The sequence below is a fragment of the Pyrgilauda ruficollis genome, unplaced genomic scaffold (assembly GCF_017590135.1).
Source record: "Pyrgilauda ruficollis isolate IOZ18807 unplaced genomic scaffold, ASM1759013v1 scaffold57, whole genome shotgun sequence".
NCBI classification, from domain to species: domain Eukaryota; kingdom Metazoa; phylum Chordata; class Aves; order Passeriformes; family Passeridae; genus Pyrgilauda; species Pyrgilauda ruficollis.
In genome coordinates, this window is record NW_024527377.1 from 1,343,234 (window position 1) to 1,366,724 (window position 23,491).

At 41.0% G+C, this 23,491-nt stretch overlaps 1 protein-coding gene across 1 annotated transcript; it reads right to left on the reverse strand.

Annotated features, from left to right (window-relative positions):
- Positions 1–524: 524 nt before the first annotated feature.
- Positions 525–15,740, reverse strand: PPP2CA (protein phosphatase 2 catalytic subunit alpha). Its single transcript, XM_041481856.1, has 7 exons — positions 15,425–15,740; positions 4,289–4,498; positions 3,616–3,789; positions 3,349–3,438; positions 2,896–3,057; positions 2,021–2,139; positions 525–1,276 (listed from the first exon to the last, which is right to left on the reverse strand). The coding sequence occupies exons 1-7, from the start codon at positions 15,524–15,526 to the stop codon at positions 1,204–1,206; spliced, it is 930 nt and encodes a 309-aa protein (XP_041337790.1). The 5' UTR covers positions 15,527–15,740; the 3' UTR covers positions 525–1,203.
- Positions 15,741–23,491: the final 7,751 nt, after the last annotated feature.

The following is a 23,491-nucleotide window of genomic DNA, read 5'->3' on the forward strand; positions in this document are numbered from 1 at the left end:
TGAAGAAGTTCATAGAAAGGAAATACTTAAACAGAAGTTAACATAAACCACATACCACTGTTTTTCAGAATGGAAGCCTGGGCAAATACACGTAGCACTAAACTTCGAGTTGTTTCTTTTAATATTTACAAAACTGGTTTTATTCTTAGTTTTTCAGAAAAATTATTTTAAGTATTAGCACCTACATTGTAAATGACTCAAACTTAGATTTACACTTGAAATAAAGCCACACGCAATCAGTTAAGTGAATTTATATTCTTCCATTTCTGAGTATTTCAGTAGAGCACCAAGAGGGAAACAGCAACATGTGAGTAACCAGCAAGCTGTTCTCAGCTGTGAGACACAGGCCCAGGCACCTTCCTGGAACAGGATTCAGAAGGTCAGAGTTTTCCAGCACACTCCAAATCACCTCAATTTTAGTTATTTATAAGGTGGAAATTTCTATGCAAGTTTATAAAACCCATCCAGCTACATGTTAGTTTATTAAACCACAGTTGACCTGAGATGCAATTAGAATTTTGACATTTTTCCATACTTAGTTCACAAGTTTATTATGAAAAACACTGCAGCTCTGTCCTGCAGTAACATTGTTTTACAGAAAAAAACAGTTCTGTTCAAAGTAATTCACTATCCTTGGACAATTACAAGGGACAATATGGTAGGGCAGAGTGGAAAAGACTGAGTGCAGACAAAAAAAAAAAAAATCAATACAATTAAATTAAACAGTATTCCCTGAAAATAAAACAAACAAACAGTTTCAGAACAAATATGAGGCCTTGGTACTTATTTTAAAAATGTTCTTTAAGCTTCAATGATTGTTTGCTGCTACCCTTATCTACAGTCATGCTGAATAAAGCTATAGCTAAATGGAAAGTTAAATGTATTCACGAGGTGTTAATGTCTACATCTTATTATTTGCAGTCTCTCAGAGAAAGCAAAAGTAACTACAAATAGCGCTATGCCAGAAACTGGTTTCTTGACCAACAATGTTGCTTCAGCATGCAATGAACTGGTTCATTCTAAAGTGGTCACAGTTGTTGATGACAAGAGGCTTTGTATTGAATATGGCACGTCTTTTGGTCCATGTGAAAACAAAGTTTGAATGTTAAATATTTTCTGACACTTTGGAGTTACTGTTGCTCTTCCCATTTTCTTTAGGTCAACATATGGTTCATGGCAATACTGTACAGGTCTAAAATCTCTTTACAGGAAGTAGTCTGGGGTGCGACGAGTAACATGCGGTTCACCTCTACGCGGTGCCGGGTCAAACTGCAAACTGAAGAGCAGAGACATCAATGAAAACACCAGAGCTCAGCTTACATTCAGGTACGTTCTAACCACGAGTTACAGGAGCAGTGGTTTGTTTAACACAAGTGAGTCTCTGCAAGTTTTATCAACAAAGTTAAGTTTTCTAGAACAAGTGTTCTAGCTCTTCCACTCCTGTTAGTATGTACTTTTAACCATCACATTTTAAATTCCTCTTACCATGAAGGTCTGGAGAGAAATTAATTTTAGCTTTAAGAGGTTGAACATTCTTATCTATCAGAAAGTTAAAAGTCTCAACTTATTATCAAAGAGGGCAGTATGCACAGTGCTTTTGCTTCATTTACCAGTGAAGTTGCAGCTGCAGTAGTTAATTAGAAATCTCATTTAAAGACCTGACACCCAAGACCTGAAGAATTCAAAGGTTCAAAAAGTCTCCTGTCCAAGACCGACAAGAAGGCATTACCTTAGATGTCACAGACTACTCCTGCTCTCAAATCACATCCCTACACAGTAAGTCATTAAAATCCAGATAGTTACACAAAACAAAATTGAGGAGTCTCACTTTAATCTGACAGAGAAGATCTCAACAGCAGCTGTTCCAGAGGCTTGACTCCAGGACTTTAAATGAGACTAACCCAACACTCACTCCACCTCCCAAAAGCTTAGAGAGGGGGAAAAAACCCCATACTTTAACATAATTAAATGAGATCTTCAAATCACAGGCAACATAATTCTCATTTTTAAATATACTTACAAGGAGTATTTTAGAGTGTCATCAAGTTCCATAATTGCAGCCTGGTTGCCACAACGGTAACAATAGTTTGGAGCACTGAAAATTGTTACTACATTCCGATCATGGCACCAGTTGTACCCCTGGAGAGAAAAGAAAAAATAATTCAGACAACCAAGTTAATGTACCCCATGTAACCACCTGACTACAAACCAACCTTTTAATGTGCACAGCCCTAAGTGGCATTTGTAGGGTTACTTTAAATAAGCTTAAGGCTGTATCTTCTTTCTCTTCTGGAGAGAAAAAGGGTAAAAAGGAATTTTGGCCTTCATAGGTTACTTCCTACTAGCAAATATGAGCTAGATATTAAAAAAAACCAACCAACCAAACAAAACCACCTAGAACTATTTCTCCATTGCACTAGCATTAAATAGTTAAAATGGCAATTCTGAAGTACACGATCAACCCCAAACCTTCAACTGTGACCACCAAAACCAGAGTCCAAACATACATTTAAAAATCTTAACTGCTAAGAACAACTAGAGACCAAGAACATAAGCACACACATCCAAGCTAAAAATAAAAATTACACTTTTTTTCCAAGACACACATATTTAAAAACCTTTTTATCTACACAGAAATGCAATATCGCATCTAGTACCAAAGCCTGGTTTGAGATATAACTGTCAATTTTCAGGAAAACAAGGCCAAAAAAAGGTTACTCCACTGTCAAATTCCTTCAGTAGCATGTGAATACCGCCAAGGTCACGTTTCTGGAATTCTCTTAACTGGATCATCACCTATCACAGTAGCATATGCACATCTCTGACACACAGAGCATGGAATAAATGGACCAAGGACAGAATCCAAAGCCTGAACACAAAGGATGTCCTGCTCACCTCCATTACCAACTGATGAGCTCTTGAAACCAACGTAAGGCCATTAGCATGGTTAAAGGTTTCTGAAATATCCTGTCCAAACGTGTAACCTGCACCTCGAGGAGAAATTCCCCAGCCACCGCGATCATCTGGATCTGACCATAGCAAGTCACACATTGGACCCTGTAAGAGATGTAGATGATGTTTAGAGGTGAAGTGCAAAGAACCAAAAGCAAACAAAACTCAAAAATGCTTGTACTTGCACCACCCCTGCACAACTCTTTGAGACTTAATATGTTTCTTTCTTTAAGCAAGGACATGCCCCTAATTTTTCCTTTAAAAAAATCAAGAACAGGAAGACAACAGGCCCTTTATTGCTAAGTTGATTTGAATTTCATGTTCAGCCTGCAAGCTTAACCCCCAATACATGCTGAATCATCAATTTCAGTGGCTCAGTAAATTATTTTTCAGTACCTCATGGGGAACTTCCTGCAAGCGATCAAGTGCTCTGATGTGATCCAGTGTATCTATAGATGGAGAGAGGCCACCATGTAGACAAAAAATCTGCAAGAGTTAAGAAACATGAAGTTTACTTGCATTAATCAGTGTAGTTAGAACAGTTTAGAACAAATTATGAGAAAATCTGCATGAGATTCCTTTCAAGATGAGAACTGACAGAATGCAATGTTAAGAACTCCCTTTACAATCAAAAACATTCAACTTTGTCAAATGTCAACATACCTGGCCATCCACCAAGGCAGTTAGAGGCAGGTAATCAAAAAGGTCTGTAAAGTACTTCCAAACATTTGCATTTCCATATTTCCTTAAACATTCATCATAGAAACCATAAACTTGTGTGATTTGCCTGCTTTCATGGTTCCCTCGAAGAATTGTGATACGTTCACGGTAACGGACCTAAACAGAAGAGTTTATTTCAGCACATCAACGAGCAACTCTTACCCAGAACAGAATTTGCACTCCTCAATCCCTGCCACACGTCAATAAAGCAACTAAAACCAAACCATTCTGAAGATTATTATATAATCTTTAAGGGAAAAAAAGGACTCATTTATTCCAATAATCAATTGCCAATTACTTCTGAGATAAATTACAAGATGTATTTATTATTACTAGCGGACTTCAATACACCTATGCATAAAGCTGATCGCTCCAAGCAAATTCTTAAAGATTGCTACTCAGGCAAGAAAAAATGAACTCATTTTAGATAAAGCTCAGAGTTACACCTGAGTATTTCTATGATTTTTTAACAAGTGACTTAGAAAACTAAGAAAGCCAAGAAGTCAGTTTCAGTAGCTCTAATACCAATGCAGTAAAAAACATAGTAGATATTAAGTGTAGTCAGGGTAGTAATGATATATTTTATACAAGACTGTAAAGCTGAGAAGAAAGTTACCTTAAGAGCTACAAGCAATGTGACTGTTTCAACTGAATAATATCCTCTGTCAACATAGTCCCCCATAAACAAATAGTTTGTGTCTGGTGATTTGCCTCCAATTCTGAAAAGTTCCATGAGGTCGTGAAATTGTCCATGGACATCTCCACAGACTGTGACTGGACATCGCACTTCTTGTACGTTGGATTCTTTTGTCAAAATTTCTTTAGCCTGTAAAGCAAAAAAGCACATAAATTGTGAGTTTGTCTATGGAGAGCTGTTTTATTCAAAGCATGTACCACTTCCAACTCTGCTACCTGCTCTCTTCAAGAGCTCTTGTCTCTTCCTTCCCTGAAGCACTTGAGGGAGTTTATCTTTACTTAAATGCAATTAAAACAGCATTTCACTTTATGAAACCTTGTATTAGTAATTAGTAGTTGCATGGCTGCTTTTCCTCCTTGAGGAAGCAAAACTTCAGACTTTCTACAAAAATGGTTCTGTGAAGCACAGAACAATGAACATCACTACTGGAACTTTAAAAGTTTTTAAGAATTTTGAAAAATGCAATGTAAAAATCCTGCCAACATCTTACTTCCAAAAGCCTAAACTCAGACACAGTTAAAACACTACCAATACCTTGGCACTCACCTGTACAAACATCTACAACCCACCTGCAAAGACAGGGGGTCCTGCATGAAGCCGAATGAGAACAAACATCCACAGGTACCAGCAATTACAGAGCACGCCATTACTTGCTCAAGTTCTCTCAACAAGTTTTATGATTAAACACAGACTAATAACATCAAGTTGTGTCTTCATAAACCAAAGCTGGCTAAGATGTTTGTCATCACCATTTTTTCCCAAAAAATTGTGTACATAAAAGTTGTAGACAAAGGCAATTTGTAAGAAGAAGCATACGCTAAATATAGCACCAGAAAGGTAATTGTGAAATAATGCAAGACAGTGGTTACAGTTTGTTCTCAAAACAGTCACCAGACACATGCCACAATGATTTGCTAAATCAAGAAGCTATTAGAAATATAAATAGTAACAAGTTTACTAGTTACCATCTACTAAGATTTCCCTGGTTTTCAAGAGTCAATGCTCCCATTTAAAAAGGATCCTTTTTTACCTCATTAACTCAATTACAAGAAAATATATAAAAATCATATTCTATTCTATGACCCAAGTTGTCTACAATAAAGTGGCTGACACTCCCACCCGAAGTGGTGTCACTGTCCCACACATCATCCTGGCTGACCACCATGGTCACCACTTCAAACAGAAGCAACACCCAGGTTTAATGATGGAAATTCATTAAATTCAATGTTTCACTGCAAAGAAATGCAAAAATACAGCATGGCTAAGCACCCTGCACAACACAAAGCTTTAGATGCCACTCTGCAGACATATTTACATCAAAAGTCAGTCTCACATGACAGTTTCCACTTGCACTGTGCCCAGTACTAAAGATAGGTCATTCCTGGCTTGTGGTCAATGCTTAAAGTGCAGATGTATTTTAAGATAGCCTGACTCGAGTTAATTTTTAAGCAGTGACACTCACCGGATGTTTTGAAGGTGTTCTAACAGCCTGAGCCTCTTCTAATACTCTCTTACATTCAGAAGCATTAGCCAGCTTAATTCTACTTTAGATAGACAACATCACACATGCTTACAGCACTTCAATATTTTTTATATTGAAGTGCTGTAAGCATTTGTGATGTTCTCTATCTAAAGCAATTGTGATTTTTATATGTCTCATCTTTAATGAGAATGTTTCTACCACTGGATTTTCTTAACACACTTGAAGCACTGCACAATGAATGCAGCATTCATTTTTCATCAAAGGTATGCAGCGTTTGTGCTGAGAATGGCCGAGTTCTCAGCAACTGAGTTGTCGCTTCCTCAGTTTCTGAAATATTAAATTGCTCAGATATGCTCATGACCAAACACATAGAGAAGTCAGACAGCTACTCTGATGGAAAAAGACTGTTCCAGGTCAATTCGCAAAACAGCAACCTCTGTTTAAATCCTGCAGTGGAGGAATGCTGGTACAGGGATTCCAACATTTCCATGTTTTAAAAACAGTTCCATGCAACAGTGTGCTATGAGCTGTTTAGCTCATTTACAGTCTTATGTCCCACGGTATTACAAGTGGCACATACTCAAGTGCTTAAACACTCGGCTCTATAAAAGAGCTTCAGCAAAGCTGAAGGTAGAAAAAAAAATCCTGAAAGCAAGCCACCAACAAGCAGTCTACTATACCCCAACTTTTGTAATAAACTAATTCCTATAAAAAGGTAAAAGGAAAAAAAAAAGGACTTTTAATATACCATAACACAATACAAACACAAGTTGGTAAGACAACAATACATTTAATACTACAATTTCACAATGGCAAGTGATCACTAATACTACTCTTGCAGTATCTGTGCCCCTGACCTTGTACTGCATCACACACAGCAACTCCACCTGGTTCCACTCCCTCTTTTTATTGAGTCTTGAAGGTGCTGCTCACTGGCCACATCACACAACTGCCTCCTCCTACCCATCCTCCTCTCCAACAAATGGACTTCCCATCAACAGCTCTCCTACACTTCCTCAGGGAGAGGAAGCAGGAGAGCACTCTTCAGCAGAAGGCAGAAAACTCCTTGATCCAACCATCTGACAGAGGAGAACTAGGAAAGACAAACACACATCACCCTCTGAACTTCAAACACCCCAGGACCTATTGCCACAAAGGATAATAGTGCAACAATGCAGTATTTTGACATCAACATGACATTTGAAACATCCCGGCTTCACTGCCTATCATCAGGACAAACAACAATAAAATCCATGAACAGATTTTCTCAAGCACCTATTAATTCTTTTGTAGGTCTTTTTTCAGTTCTCAACAATTCCTACTATTAAGACAGCCCTGAACTTCTCTACACCTTCAACACTTAATTAATCTTTTTTTACATAGTAGAATACCACCACAAGTCAAACACCTGTGATGCAGGATACTTAAACAAAAACTTTGTTATCAACAACCTACCATATTACAGTTGTAAAACCCTGCCTCTGAAACAGACGAATTATTTTTTCAGCACTACACTCTCAGATTTCAAAATAAAATGCAAACACATACAGAACAACACCGCAAAGAACATGTTACTTCTAGCTGATAAATGCTAATTTTACAGCCAATTACCAATGAAGTCAAAGAAAAAAAAAGACACAACTGTGAGACAGTTACACAAGAAGAGAAGAAGAACCAAGTGCAATGCTGTCATAAACACTACTGCTGAGGTGGAAAGTCACATATTTTACTCAGAACAATCTCAAAGTTCAAACAATAAGCAGTAAGTATCAAATACATTTCAGCTTAGTCATAGTGACTGGAATTCATTCAGACTTCATACTGGCTTACTCAGTCATTTCTCTGCAAAGAGAAAACTTGTACAATCCCAAAATATAACAAGAATAAAACTAATACTGGTTTATACACACAAGTAAACAACCAATTTTCACTTTATTATAGGAAGAGTAGCACTGCATAAAAACTCAACCTAGTACTTAAGAATTAAACTATTCCTGGTTTGCTGCACATCATCTCAAGGCCCAGCTGAACAGCACCAAGCTGCTTTGGTGGCTGTTTACAAAGCACATCTCAGCAAGATGCTGATCTTAAAACACAAAGATCAGCTTCATTGTTTTAAGACCGTACAAGATCCAAGGGCATGAACTGCCATGGATAAGAATTTTGAAAATATGACCATTAAAGTCACTACCATATGATTTTCAGATCCTCAGTTTATTTAATGACATGCATGGGTTGTATGCAGATGTAGCTCTTATTTCCCCTGCTCCCTCCATATGTTTTTATCCTATATGGCACAAATTAAGGCTCAGAGTTGAGTGCCATAAAAGCCATAATCCATCTATTTTACTTCCTCAACTCACTCTGTGCTGAGGATACGCAAGTTTCCCTCACAAGCAATGTACATCATTAGTCTTGTCTCACAGAAATAATTTCCAGTGGTCCATTTCTACAAAATCCTCTGAATTAATCTGTACCCAAATTCCTCTGTGTTTACAGAATATACCAGATATTTCTTAATTACTCCAACCCCTTCTTAGGTCCCTACATTCTAGCATGAGCTCTGACAAGTCAGCCCAATTATCTACCATGAAAAACTCTTTTTTTAATGAAAAACATAAAAGAAAATAACAAGACCCAAACCAAACAGTAAACATCACTGTTGTTTGTGTAGAATTGCAAATCAATGCTTGAATCAGCACTATGAACCAGTCATCAAAAAATTACCACTACTAACTCAGTAAAGAAAATACAACCATAACTTTGATTAGACAACACAGCCCCAAAGTCATGGTTGCAGATGGTAACGTGTCATTCTTGGCAGACCAGAATTCACACCTGCAGCCCACCGTGCTGTCTAGTAAAGTGTGTAATGAGAAGCATCCACTGTGACCAAGAAATAGTTATTTGTAGTTACCATAAAGATATTTTGATGAGATTGAAGACTTCAACCACACCCATAATTTCCTGTCACCAAGGTGCACAGGATGTGACTAAAGGCACAATGATCAGCTAATTGGGATGGATACTGGTTTTAGCTGTTCAAACATCATGACCTGGAAAAGGGTCCAGTTCCAAGCAACGTCATCCATACAGTCAGCAAATCTTCTGCAGAGTCAATGCTTTTCAATTTAAAGATTTCCCCACTCCTTACAAGGAGAGGAAAGAGAGCAGGTTCAGACAAAAGATGGGCTTATTTTTTAAAGCAAAAGGTGTTTTAATTCACTGACATTTTAAACGAAACTAGATAAATGAAGCCTCCAATAACACCCTTCTGTGAAGGAGGCATGGCAGTCAGATTACACATAACACAAGTGGGAAACTGATTTATGCTGAACTTCACAATACACTAAGGAGTTCAGTGTGAATGTGTAAGTAGGAACAAAATTAAAACACAAAGCTCCCCACTGACATTTAATTATTTAGTATTCCAAAGTAAAACCAAGATTTCCATCCACAAAGAAATACTGAGCAGCAAAATACTCTTTTGTCAGGACAGAAGTTGACGGATCTGCTTTCTCTCTGGATTTGTGACTAGCACCTACACCTTCATTTCTAATCTCTTCTGTTCGGTGAGAAGAGAAACCAGTTTAAATAGAAGATATTAGCCAACCGAAAGAGCAACCCCAACGCCAGAACTGCAGTAAGATTAAAATAAGACCACCGCTTTCCTTTATTGCCTGGAAATTCTAGAAGGCCTACAAGAAAGCATGCAAGCAGCAAACTTGTGACAAGTAACTCTCCCTTCCTTTGTATCACAAAAGGCTGACACCATCAGAAACCTTCATAGTCCCCTCAACATTTCCATTTGAAAAGTTCAGTAGCCTTACACACTCAGAGTAACTGTTAAATGTTCTTCCCCTCAGAGACAAATCTGGAAGAAGGGGAAAGGCTGTTAATCCATCAGTAGTTGACAAGAGCAGTGAGGACTGGAAGAGGGTCTTCTGAAAGAACTCCGCGTCATTATTTTCATTCATACAAAAGACCTTAGTATCTTTAAACCGAAGAAAAATTATCTAGGAAAAACTTCTTTAAAAAGAACATAACAAGTCAAATATCTCAGGAACCCTTATGCCTTCCTTGCCTCGTGGGAGCTCCAAGCAACACAGCAATGACAGCAAGGCAGGAAGCTGACCACTTACAGGGATGTTTTTCAGTCCTCCCTGTAGAACAAGCTGTATTCATTTTGAATCATTCACGTTTTTTAAAAAAGAAATACACTAAACCTATTCCCAAACTAGTTGTGCCTGATATCAACAAGTCTAGCTTCATGCAATGAACTCAGAAAGTTCTCAACCCTTTTGTTCCAGTAACTCCAACACAGCTTGGCACAGTCATGCTACAGGTCAGAACACCAGTTGGAGGACGGCATATCAAACCTCAAGAAAGAGTTTAGAACCAACCAGAAACACCTGTACTGGAAGGCATGTTCAAAATATTCAGCAGAAATAATGGAGACCTACTGAGTAACTCAGCTCTAGTATTCATTCTTTAGTTAGGAATAAACTTTTTCCAGCTTAATATATACTACCTGAAAGAAAAGAACTTAACAACAGCATTACTGAATACATTGTAGTGTTCAAGGGTCCCTAAGCAAGAACGAAAATTCAATCCTTGCCCCTGTGATTCCCCTCACAAAGATTTGCTGTATGAGGCCAGACACAGCCAGACAGGTTTGGGTTTTGTGCTGGGCAAGGCAACCCAGGTGAGTAACTGGAAATGGCTCAGAAGCGATCACACAGCAGCACTGTCATCACATCTGAGGCAGCAACAGCCTCAGCACAGGTAGATGTGGAAGAGGACATCAGTCTTGCAGCCTCATCCATGTCTTCAGCCTCAACCTAGCAGAACTCAAGCAGGAACTTGATCTGACTTAGGAGTGCTTCCTGCTGTTAGCTTAAACCATGCCCAGAACAACACAAGTATCTTCCACTCCTACTTGATCACAACTAATATTGCAACTAAAAAGCAAAAGACCAAAGCCAAACATCTCACTGCTAGCACAACTCAATTTTTACAGAATTTACTAGAATTGAAAAAAAAAACCAAACCCAGAAAGCTGTTGATGGTACAATCACTGGCACATTCAAGACTAAATTTTTATATGCGCATCAAGATGTTGCATGTGAATCTAGACAAGGTGAGAAGGCTGGCAAGGTTGACTCTTCAAATGCCTTCTGTGGAAAGAGACAATTTCCATTTTTCATTTTCAACCATAACAAAAAACAAACAAAAAAACCCCAAACCACCACAAAAAAAAAAAAAAAAAAACAAAAACCAAAACACCCACAACAAATCAGAACACTGGGCAACAAACGATTTTCTTTAAGTCTTCAAGAATAATCTAAAACACAGTCATTTAAATGTTACAAAAGGCTTTGTACACTACACTTGTAACTCTTCAGAGACAGGTGTAACTACATGGCCCCATCAACGACTTGATCCCTAGGTATGTTCAGCAAAGCAGCAAAGGAGCCCTAACCCACCCTCTGGTCCCCCAGAGCCCCTGAACAGCTGCTGAGGGGCCCTCCCGCCACTGGCAGCAGCGTTCCCTTGCTAGAATCCAGAAGCCAGCACAGTGGCAAGGCAGAACTGCAACACTGCACATTCCTCTTCTGCCAGGGGCAGAGGAACACAGAACCTGCCCAATGCACAGCCCACCACACAGGGCACACCATACTCTCACTACCTGGGAATTCTGTTGGGGCAGGTTTCTTGGCTGATTTACAGCAAGTTCAGACAGGAACATTAATTTTCACAATCATCTTAGTCTGAAGAATAGTTAGTTATACATGATGGATATGGGAATGCAAAAGCTAGCTAATGGAAAAGCCCTTGCAAATGCAGCTGGAAACAGTTTAAAACATCCACTTCTGGCCAAAATAATCAGCTAAGAAAGGGAACTCCTGAACAGAACAGAGTGGAGGAAGCGGAAGGGGACATGTGCCTCTGTCTGAAAAGGAGGTTGGACAGACAGCTCAGCTTAAAACACAGGAGTGAGATCCACAGAACATGTTAAGTTTGATGTATTACAGGAACTGAACTTTGATTGCACAGGCATTTTTTGACCCAAGAGAAAGCTTCATCAGAAATGTCCTCTCAGAATTAAGTCACTCAACATAAGCTAAGTGAGTATGCGTAACTCACACAGCTGCAGTGGGTAAGCTTTGGATACAGAACATCTAACTTGGAAGATCAGATGTTAAAATGAAAATTCTACAAGAAAAAAAATTAGAAAAATACACCATGAACAAGATACATACCAGAAAACAGTATGGCCCAGAAACACATTTACACTACAAAAATTACCAATGGTGACAAATCAAAAAGCAAATGCGACCAACATCATTGTTACAGATCAAAAACTGCAGGAGTCAAATCCTGAATCAAGGTTTCTTGAATGCCTTTACCAGTATCAGCCCTTCACTTAGTTTAAAGTATTTTGGCTAGCAGCACTATCTATTCAAAGGTATTTCACTAGCAATTCAAGAACCCTGAAACACTTTACACAGTATTTATGACCAAATAGTCTTCCCTCTCTCCAAAAACTGCAGATGCCACACTCAAACTCACTAAATCACGGAGTAGTGTTTTTGAGGGAGTGGCTCTGACACCTCTGCCTGCACCTGCACTAGATACTTTCTGCAATAACCAAAGCAAACTATCCAAAAATTCACCTCATTCCTTTGTGCAATTTTAGACTGTCATCCCACCTTCCTGAGCCATGTGCCACACCCCCAGTTCCTGTGACAAAGGGCATCTATACACAGAGGAGACAAGACCATTTCCCTCCACCGTCACAATGTATGGGAAAGAAACTAAACCAGCATCCTTTCATTCAAAATGGCCAGTGGAAAAACTCTCACCTGGCAATAAAGGACTTCCTTTCACCTCTGCCAATAAACAATTCAGCACTAACAGGACAAACACTGCTGACATGTAACAGTAACTGCACTGGGTATATTTTGACCGCTTCTTTAGAACTTGCACTTCTCAAATGCTGAAGCAAAGCACAATCGGTCACTCAACTGATGTAGCATTAAACACACAGCAAGTATTAAGCCTAGAATAATTTAACTGCCACTCAGAGGTTGAGTATTTCAAATAATCTGTGAAAGTCTAATGTATTATTCATGGTTACAAATTACTTCTAGACTTCGAAGATGTTTCTGCCCAGTTCCCACCATCACCATCACCCAGGTAACCAAACTCAGAGAAAGACACACCAGGAAAGTAACTGGGATGCACAAATGGCCACACAATTATCACGTTCGAAAAAAGCTGTTAAGTTCTTCAGGTATCAATACTGAAACACAAGAGAGCCCTTAGGCTTATTCTTATTTGACAGGCACCAGTCTGCACACATGAAGCCCCAGCAGATCAAGAAATACTCGTCAGGGAGCTCATCCAATCAAACGGTGTTATCAGGAAAAGCCCTGAATTTTTTATTAATTGTTTATTTTAATTTGCCCTAGCTGCAATTCAATGTGGTGAAGAACAACAGTTTATACCTAGTAGGGTCTTTATCTGTCCTTTGGAACAATAGCTGCATTTGACACTGTCCTCAAGCTATTCATGGAAAAACAGCCTTTTGATGTGATTACATCCACAAAACTACTTAAACAGTCCAAACAAAGAACAACCCAGTGAGGTTTCTGAAAGTCACTGCTGGGAACACAGAAACACATTCAAGCAAGTGCTGTCCCTCAGCACAAAGGTGCAGAATGGAGCTCTCACCCCACTTCCATGAACACGGCAGAGACAAGAAGATGGAAAACTCAGAGTTCAAGAGCCTACTTCCAACTCCTTCCATCAGCAACCATGAAGAAACTTAACTACTCTTAGCAGAAAGCCCAAGTAAATCCACCTGTAATTATCAGCAACAAATCAACTTTCCCTAACATCAGCAGCCCTGTGGCTGAACTCTGCACAGTGCTGACCACACACCTGGCACACAGAGAGAACTGTCACCCCTCCCAGAGCTCCCCCAGAGCCAACCCAGCCCACATGAAGGCGGCTGCTAAATAATATTGGGACTGGCAGATTTCTCTTCTACATTCTCATGGCCTCTCATCTCAACACATGGTAGTCAGACACAGTTTTCTTTTCTTTTTTCCTTTACCATTATCTTGGTGATGAGCATTACACATTTATCCATAAATACAGCTCATTTCTATTCTTCACTGAGAAAAAATGAAAATGTCATCTTGTGCAACACTGATGACTGGGACTGTATCTTCTGTGAGGAATTTCTAGTGGCATGCCTGCTTCTCACTGAACCAAAACCCCCAGCACATTGAGAGTTTTTTGTACATTATACATCCCTCATGGTCCTGCAAGTTACCATAAAGCCCCATAAAATGGGGCCATATGCACGGACTCCTGTGGGATTCAGGACTCAGTACCCATCAGTCCATAAAAGATGGCAAGTGAAATGCTTGCCTCTCACATAAGGCAAGACAAGGAAGAAGCTGGACCGCCGTCATTGGAGAGGCACATGGAAATAGCCAGGCGGTGACACTGCCACTTGCTTGCAACAGCCTTTAAAACACACAGCCGGGATCAAACGGAAACACTGTTGAGTTGCTGGAACACAAGTGAACTAAAATCTGTAATGGAGCAAGAGCCAGTCTGGCCAAAATCACTGCAAGTTCTTCATTAAGTTCACAGGCAGTCCTCTCAAAAAAAATTGCTTCCAAAACAACCTGATGTAGTCTTTGAAAGCATTATTCCAATTTTAAAAAATTCTGGGTATTTTCTGTGGCAATAGGCTTCTTTAGAAGCCAGTACATCCATAACTTCAAGCATTCCTTAATATCCAGTTCCCAAAAAATTCACAAATATTCCATCTTTCAGTCTAGAAATACATAAAACCACCAGAAATTAAAAAAAAAAAAACCAAAAACAAAAATCCAACCAACAAATCACCACCATCAACCCTCAGCTACGAAGTTACATCCAGAATTAGAATTCAACTGGAAAACGCCTCTGGATGCTATTAGAACAAAATTTTCCTGAATTTCCAAAACACAACCTGTCCTAGGTTGGCTTTACAACCTTTCTAAGCTATGAGTGTCTCAATCAACACACTGCCCTGTAACATCCACGTCTCAAACCATCACCGTAAAAATATGGAGCTACACAGGATCTCGAAGGCTTATTCTGTGAATTTCGTGAAACCCAGAACCTTATTGAGAGAAACCAAAACCCCAAAGCTAATTTACCCTCCAATTAGTTATAAACGTGTCTGCGCTTATTCATATCACGAAAAATACAAGAAATAAATCAAAGCAGCAGCTCTTTGCCGCGTGTAATTTCCAAGCGCCTACCATAAGCTTTTCTTTTCATTATAGTAACTCACGCTTTGGGGATTTGATTTAACATTTTAACCGGGGGGGGGTCTCTCGGGGGTCTCTGCCGAGGATCCATCGCGGCCGCGGCGCCATTTTAGGAGGCGCGCGCCAAGCCCCCGGCCCGCCCGAGGCCCCGCGCCCGCGCGGCTCAGCGGCACCGCCCCCGCCAGCAGCTCCCTGCCCGGCCCCGCCGCCTCCCTGCAGCCCCTCGCTTCTCACCTTCTCGCAGAGGCTCTTCACCTGCCCCTCGGACAGCTGCTTGCACTCGTTGAGCTGCTCCACCCACTGGTCGAGCTCCTTGGTGAAGACCTTCTCCTCCATCCCGCTCTCCCCCTCCTCCTCCTCCTCCTCACCGGCTGCTGCTGCCGCACCGCCCCGCGGGCCCCTGCGATCCGCGCTCCCCACAGCGACGGCGGCGGCCGCGACGCGTCAGGGCGGGCGGGCGGGCGCGGGGAGAGGGCGGCCCGGGGCACTCCGGCTGCGGCAGCTCTGCCGCTCCTCGCTCCGCACCGTGTAATGGCCGCCGCTGCTGACGTCACCGCCCCGGCCCCACCGCGGGGAGGGGGACGCCGCGGGAGCCGACGGCGCGTGCGCGGTGCCCGGGCGGGGCCGCGAGTGCGCTCTGAGGGGAGGGGGCGGCTGAGGGCAGTGAGCGCTCTCGCCCGCCCGCCCGCCCGCCCCGGGAGTCGTGGGCGGATGTGTTTCGTCCCGGTCCTCGTTCCCGGGTCTGCTCCTGGTCCCCTGGGGGCTGGCGCTCTCCCCATGGAGGGGTCCGTTTGAGGGGCGCGGCGCAGTCCCGCTCGGTTGCAGCCGTGAGGCGGGAGCCAGGACACTGCCATGAGGGGTCGCCGGCATGGCGGTGCCGGCCCCTCCTGTGCCCGGGTGCTGAGCGCCGGCTCCTCGCGGGGCACTGGCTGGGCAGAGTTCTCGCCTGATAAGTGCCACTGCGGGGTCGGGAGATGATATTTCCGAGGGCTTTGTGCTGCTCCGCAGTGTTTGTGGTTCTCCCTGCAATTAATGCGTATAGGTATCCCCGAGGCGGGTGCCGAGAGACTGGTGCCAGGGCCTTTGCAGTGACAGGACGAGGAGCACTCGCCGCAAACTAAAACACAGAAAATTGCACCTCCACACGAGAAAGAACTTTACGTTGTGGGTTGCAAAGCACTGGAACGGGCTGCCCAGGGAGGGCGTGGAGTCTTCCTCTGGCAGCTTTCAAACCCGCCCTGGACACGTTCCTGTGTCACCTGCTCCAGGTGACCCGGCCCTGGCCGATGGGTCGGGCTGCGGCATCTCCAGGGCTCCGTTCCATCCCGAACAGACCTGAGGTCCCGAGCCCGGTTACCGTGTCCGTCAGAGAAGAGGGATGTGGGGGGCGCTTGCTGGTGTTGGGTACTTTGAAATAAAGCTTTTCAGTTCTAAATCACGAGCATTAAACGTATTACTTACTATCTTGATTGTACCACCAGGTAGTGCTTAGGTTAAAAAGGCTGTGCTGGATTTCTTTAAAACAATTTATACTGAGCGAGTTCGTGGAAGTCCAGAGTTTATTATGACCTTTTTAGACAGAAGTAATGCATGAAGTGCAGTGTAAGTGTTCAGTAAAGGAAATTAGTGGTGGACCTTTCAGGAAATTTTCAGGAAGGTGGTATTTTTTCAGGAAACTAGGGGTGACCTCAGCTACCTTATTGTACTCAGACACTTGCTACCTAAGGGAAAATATGTCAGTAAGACACAGATAAGTTGCAATAAAAAAGAATGTAGGAAATATGCAGAACCAATTTCTAATGAATTATATATTTTATTGCAATCTGCATCTTAAATTATACAGGAAGATTTCCCCTAAATAACTTACAAAAGGTATTAAATGATCAGTTTAATTTTTTTCCCTTGAATGGATCAAAATGATGATAAAATATTGATTTGTTAATTTCAAGAGGGCACAATGACTTTTTCTAGTTAATGTTAATTGTCTTGGTCATCACTTGCCTAATACGGAGTCTGACTTGTTAAATTCTTTGCCTACTATTGAAGGAAATTAAGAATTCCATAGTGAGCAAGAGGTAAGGAATGTTTGCTTTCATGGGCCAGTCTCAGTTTCTTGGTGTCATACTCTCCTGCTAAACAAGTTGGTTTGAATTGCCTGACTTAGGTTTTGTTTATCTTCCAAAATAATTTTGCTGTTCTTACACAGGTTCCCACCTTCAGATGACCTCAGTTTTGTGCTTAAAGTTGTAGAAGGAAAAGAACCATTCATTGAGAAGTGATAGGTTTCAAGAATTCACTCTGTGGTACATCTTCCCAAAATAGTCTTAAGTAAATATATGCCAAGAATATGAAACAATAACATCAAATATTTTGTAATTTGCCAAACTAAAGTTCATTTTCTGTAATAACTGTTGGCTTTCTGACATAGTTACATGTTTGAAGATCACACTGCAAACCATCTACACGAGCTGTGCTTTCCTCACACCTACCAGATAAAACATGGCAGGATTTCAGTTGCAGTTTTGTGGGCAAACAAGCCAAGTGATCAGTTTCTTCCTGCTAGTGTGGCTCAGGCTGGACACCTCACAGATTAACAACCACTGCTGTGTTCAGGGCACTTGTGATGGTTCCAACCCCACCGCTGGATCCCAGGAGCGCAGTGGTAAAGACAGGAACACTTGTTTGAAAAGGCTCAGTCATAGCTCATTTTTAGACAAACTGCACTTGGGAAGGAGTCGGTGATTCAGCACTCCCTGCTTGCCTCTGAAAGCTGAAGCTGTGCCACTCACTACAGGAGAATTCAGGACTCTGCAAAGGAAATTCAGGATTCATTTATCTGTACGCTCACAGAGAAGGGGAAAGCTTTGGTTTCCATCTCCATTCCAAGCATTAGCTCTGTATTTTATCCTCATACTCTTTTGAATGGTCTGTATGTGGATCAGAAATCAGATCTTCCACCCTCTGACTTGAGAATGACAATCAACAGTTTAGAGAATCACAGTTGCTTTTCTCTTCTTAGATATTTATCTGACCTTTCAAAGGAGAATGTAATAATGAAAGGATATGTGCTGTGTTGCATAAATTGGGTGTTTGTCAGAGCTTCAGATACACAGTAAGATTGAACTGTAACCTGTGAGATGGCAGTAATAAATCGTATTTAGAATGTGAATATATGCCAGGCATGCGTGTGGTTTGTTCCTAAGGAGCTGTCTGGGTGTGGCTGTCCCTGTGAGTCAGGGATGTGGAGGCCACACTGCTGTGCTGACACCTGAGTCAGGGACCTGTGTCACATGTGTGGCATTCTGGAGAGAGGTGAACTGGTCAGGCTGACTGCAGTTATGTTTACACACATCCAGCTGTTAGCCTGTAGTGCCAGCTAATTCTGCTCTACTCTGAAATTAATCTCAAACTCATGGATGGAGTTGTTAGCAACTGCAATTATCTTATCAGTAACACCAACATTTCCATTGTACTATGAGACATCAGTGTTCAAATGTAGATTTATATCACAACGTCCAACTACACAACGTATTGTCAACTTAGCATTGTAGAGTAAGGAACACGTAAATTAGTTTCTTCACACTTGACTCTCTCTGAATATTTCAGTGATTCTAAATTATCCATCAATGCATGTCCAAAATGTCGGTTGCTATGGTTTTTTAATACTAAATGCAGAATTAAAGGGCTATGCAATACAATATAAAAACTATACTATACAATTTAAAGGCTATACAATAGTGTTACAATGCGCTGCCACCTTTAGATTTAGGCCTGCCAACTTTGATTAATACATGTATTTCTGCAAGCAAAGAATATAGACAGAAGTGTACATTAGTGTGGAAGTCAACTGCCTCTATGAGGAAAGGGACTTCTGATCAAATAAATTCAGAAGTACACATCATGTAGTCTCTTGTATATTCAGATACTGGCCACTACTGGATAAAATACTTGTGTTGTGTCTTAATAGTACCATTAAATCAGATAAGCCTGTCATCTCAAGTAGAACCATTGCAAAAGACCGAAAGAAAAACAGAGCACTTTTACGTAAGATATTTGTTACATCATCACAAACAAATACTATTTCTGTATATTTGACTAATTTCAGAGTCCACATAGTACGTGACAAAATCAGTGACATCAGTAATACCACTGTCAACAGTGGCCCACTCACTTCAATGGAATGGCTTCTGTAAAAGATAGAATCTCATTATTAATCACCTTGTATACCACAAAACAGATTACTGAAATGTGCTAGTTCATCATTCACCCTCGTGTTGTAGATAAAGCAGGAAGTGCAGTGTCTTACTGAAAGAAGAAATTACAGAGTAACCATGAAAATCACATTTTCAAATCACTATGGTTACAGATATTTCACAGTCAAGAATCTTTTAAAAGCTAGGAATAGAGTGCTGATTCTTCAATGTTAGGGGCTTAATATTTTGCAAATATTTTATGTCCTGCTGTCTCCCCGTGAGAGTGGGAACTCTGTGTCCAGCCTGGCTGGGTAGGAGCACCGGGGCAGTGGATACATCCTTGTGCACCTCAGCACAGGGCCACGTTCCTCCTACCTATCATCCACCAGTTTTAATCTCTAGAATACTTGACAAACACCACCTCTGCCAGGACAAATACTATCACTTTATCGCCAGATGAACAAATACATGATTTCAGCCCGATGAGGAAACAGATACTGAAATTAACTCACTTTCCAAACATGACAGAAGCATTGAGAGTCGAGAGTAGAGACCCCAGTTCAATAGATACTTGGGCCCATCCTTAAATTCCTTCCTTTTAAACAGACAACATAAGCATCTGTGAAATGTCCTGCTAAGCTCATGCTGCGAGGCTTTAGGCTTGCTGATTGCTGGTGTAACGCTCTGATCAGCACAGCTTGTGTTACAAGTGCTTTCTTTGGAAAAACTCCTATTATTCAGTCCTTTCCATAAGCTATGTTTAAGTGCACAACAAATTATTAATACGTGCAAGCAGTTGTCATGGAGATAATATGATCCCAAGTGCGTTTTTTGTAAGTGGCACAAACCTGGCACATCCCACATGCCTTGTATGGACAATTCCTACATAATGTTTCCTGTGTTAGATATGGGATAGATATGTATCTTTGCTTTTTATGCCAATACCCAATGGAGAAACCACTGCTTCTGGCTTTCAGATGGCTGGCTTTAGGAATATGAAAAATGTTTTTTAAGCTGTAACATATTAAAAAGGAGCAGAACAACTAATTTCTGTGAAATCTCAAACGCAGTGCAACATCCAAATTATGGCTAAAACCTTGCAGGATGTATTTTCTCTCATCTTGGTCCACAGAATTATGCCAAAATGTAGTAATTAATCCAAAAGAAGGCAGCTGGCTAATGTAGCTGGAGAGGCTTCAGGGCCATAATGAGGATAGTTTAACTTAGAATGAGACTGCTATCCTATTAAATGTCTTTAAATTCCAGTGACGTTTTTTAGGATTATCGTAACATTTCGGCTCTTTAACTGTGCCCTTGCAAAGTAGTTCACTGTGCACTTCAACCATTCTTACCTTTTTTCTGCGCCTCTTGTCTGGTCCTGGAGATTGCTGCACTTCAGCTGGGCAGCATCTGACTGTTGGAGCCATTCTATACCTGTTTATTAGGGTGAATGAAGGAGATTCTCTGCATATTATAGCTGTTGCCTATTTTTTTTCCCTGATATTTACTCATCAGTTAATATTGCATTACAATTACTGTCATAATGACCTTGAGCTGGGCCAAGCAGTTAAACTACAGAAAGGCTGCAAAAAAGAATTGCAGCAAGAAAACTTGAGTTATTGCTCCCTCACTTTCCTGCCCAGTGAATGTGTGTTTGTTTCACAGAACTGCCACTGCCTTGCAGTGAAGGAGCATAAACTCAGCTGGGGAGTACCCATGACTGCTAGTTCATGTTAATATGATATCCATGTTGGTTTGGAGATGTTGCAGGTCTCTTGTGTGATAAAACAGGTCCACAAAACCTGCTAAGGATGCCTTGGCTAAACTGCTGCCTTGCCCTCCAGCTCAGCATCAGCTCTCAAGCCCTGTTCCAAGCAGTGCTGGCTGCTGCTTAAATACTTCCTCTGAAGAGAGAGCCTGGGGAGGGAAATTTTCTTCTGAAATCTCTTTGTGCTAAAGGACAAAGAAGAAGTTCACTGCACATGCACACTTAGATCCTGATTTCGCTTCACTGTGGTTAACAATTGGATTATTAGCAATAGCTAGTTACAAATAAGAACCTGACCTTATTTTTAACCTAATACTGAATCAGATCTAATTGTAATAGGTGGGTTCACTGCTGTACTTTGCTCTTTGAATATTCTCATTCAGAATTTCAGTGCCTTCCATCTTAGGTATTAAAAATAGGTGGCAAGTTGGAGAATTCTTATTGTTCCAAATCTCATTTGCAGCCTTATATAACAGTGTTCTCACCAAAAAGTTTATTTTAAGTGTGGAGTGGAAGAACATGCTGTAGCAACCTGAAATTATTTGCAGTACTATAGCTGAGTTATACAGAACCTGGAAAGAACTGTCTCTTCTTTTTTTGATGGGCCATTTTAATATTAATCAAAACAAAGATATTAATTAATATCAAAATGTGTAGACTGCCTGTGCTTTGGAATGACAAAGTCCTGTGTTTTCAGTCACAAGCACCCTTAGGTAAATTGCTAAGCAGAAACTGCTGGTAATTCCAACTCAATGAGAGTCCAAATATTTGTGAGTGTAATAATAGTAAATATATAAACATGCAAAATGTAATAACAATGGTAAATTACTTAGAAAGAGAATAACTCCAAGTGGATAGAACTGCACTTGATAAACCTGAGCTTTCTCATTAGTAACACTGTGTTCATTTGCAAAGCAGTCTCCATTTTTAGGAGCTAAGACCATTTATCCCTCCAGCCATGAGCTGTGTCAGCTTTCCTCACCTTTTTTCATCACATCCATCAAACACATGTGACTTGGGAAGGATGAAAAATGTTGGGAAGAGGTAGTGATCAGTCCTGAGAATATGAGATACCTCCCTTCAGCTGTAACAAGCTCCCCTGCCATCCACGTGTTCACAATAACAACAAAACCTGATTGATTCCATTTGAACAATAAATTTTTTTTTTTCTGAGAATATTAGATACCTCCCTTCAGCTGTAACAAGGTTCCCTTGCCATCCACGTGTTCACAATAACAACAAAACCTGATTGATTCCATTTGAACAATAAATTTTATTTTTTTCATCTTCTATTTCATTGCATGCTGTGACCTCCCTCCGTGATCAACGCCCTTTCACATCAAAGCTAACATTTATTCTTCCTGATTACAGTTCTTCTCCTCTATCCCTTTTCCTGTCCATAACTTCCTTTCTTCCCCGTTTTCAGCCTCACTGAATTGGACCAGCCAAATGATCTGCAATACCTCATGAGCTCTGAAAAAGTAATTTTAAACTGTTTTTTCTCCCTGGAGTTCTGCATAAGATAAATGCAATGGAAAATAAAAAATACACTGTTATACATTTGACTAATAAAAATCTCAAGTTTGGCAAAATAATGAGAAATGGCCATGAAGAGTGGCACATTAATCTCACTGGTAAATGGTAGTGCCAAGATTCTTGGCATTTCAGCTGGCACTGGGAACTTACTGAGGGAGCACCTGGCATCCTTAGTGATGTATTGCAGCATCAGTTACCACTGCTGAGCTCTTTCACTGGCAGAGGAACATTCCCTGTTAGCCCCATCGCCACATATTGAACTGCGCGTTGGTCATGCAGGTGCTACTCACACCTGGCTGCTGGATGCCCAAAACAGCCAATCCTAAAAGTTTTCAGGCTAAAAACTGGGTTTGCACTGGGCTGCCCAAGAGCACACTCAGCATGAGCTGAGTAACCATGAGTTCCTCCCTAGCACTGAGGGCATGCAGAGCTCAGTCTCACTGTGCTCAAAGGCAGGAACCAGTACTAACCCCGCTGCTGGGGCACACAGAGATTTACTCCCAGGTGTCCATATCTAGCACATGCGTAATGTTAATTTGCACACTTAACCAGTGTGGTTTTCCTGCTCAGATTACAAACTGGTCACTGAAGTTATGACTGTTGTTTTCACTGGATGAATAATTACTCCATCATTAAACAATGTTATCAGGTGTATTATTAGAGAGAAGAACTGGTTTCAGGAAACTGTCATTAAGTTGAGCAATTATAATTTTTCAGTTCGACAGTGAATGCATCTGTATCAGGACTGAATGAGCGACAGGCAATCAGGGCCTGTCCCAGCAGTGATTGATCTCAGCTGTGCAG

Coding starts and splice junctions, on each gene's coding strand:
- PPP2CA (XM_041481856.1), bottom strand. CDS start 15,526: ATGGAGGAGAAGGTCTTCACCAAGGAGCTCGACCAGTGGGTGGAGCAG. Junction 3,790..4,288: donor CATTGCTTGTAGCTCTTAAG/GTAACTTTCTTC, acceptor TCTTCTGTTTAG/GTCCGTTACCGTGAACGTAT. Junction 3,439..3,615: donor CTGCCTTGGTGGATGGCCAG/GTATGTTGACAT, acceptor TAACTCTTGCAG/ATTTTTTGTCTACATGGTGG.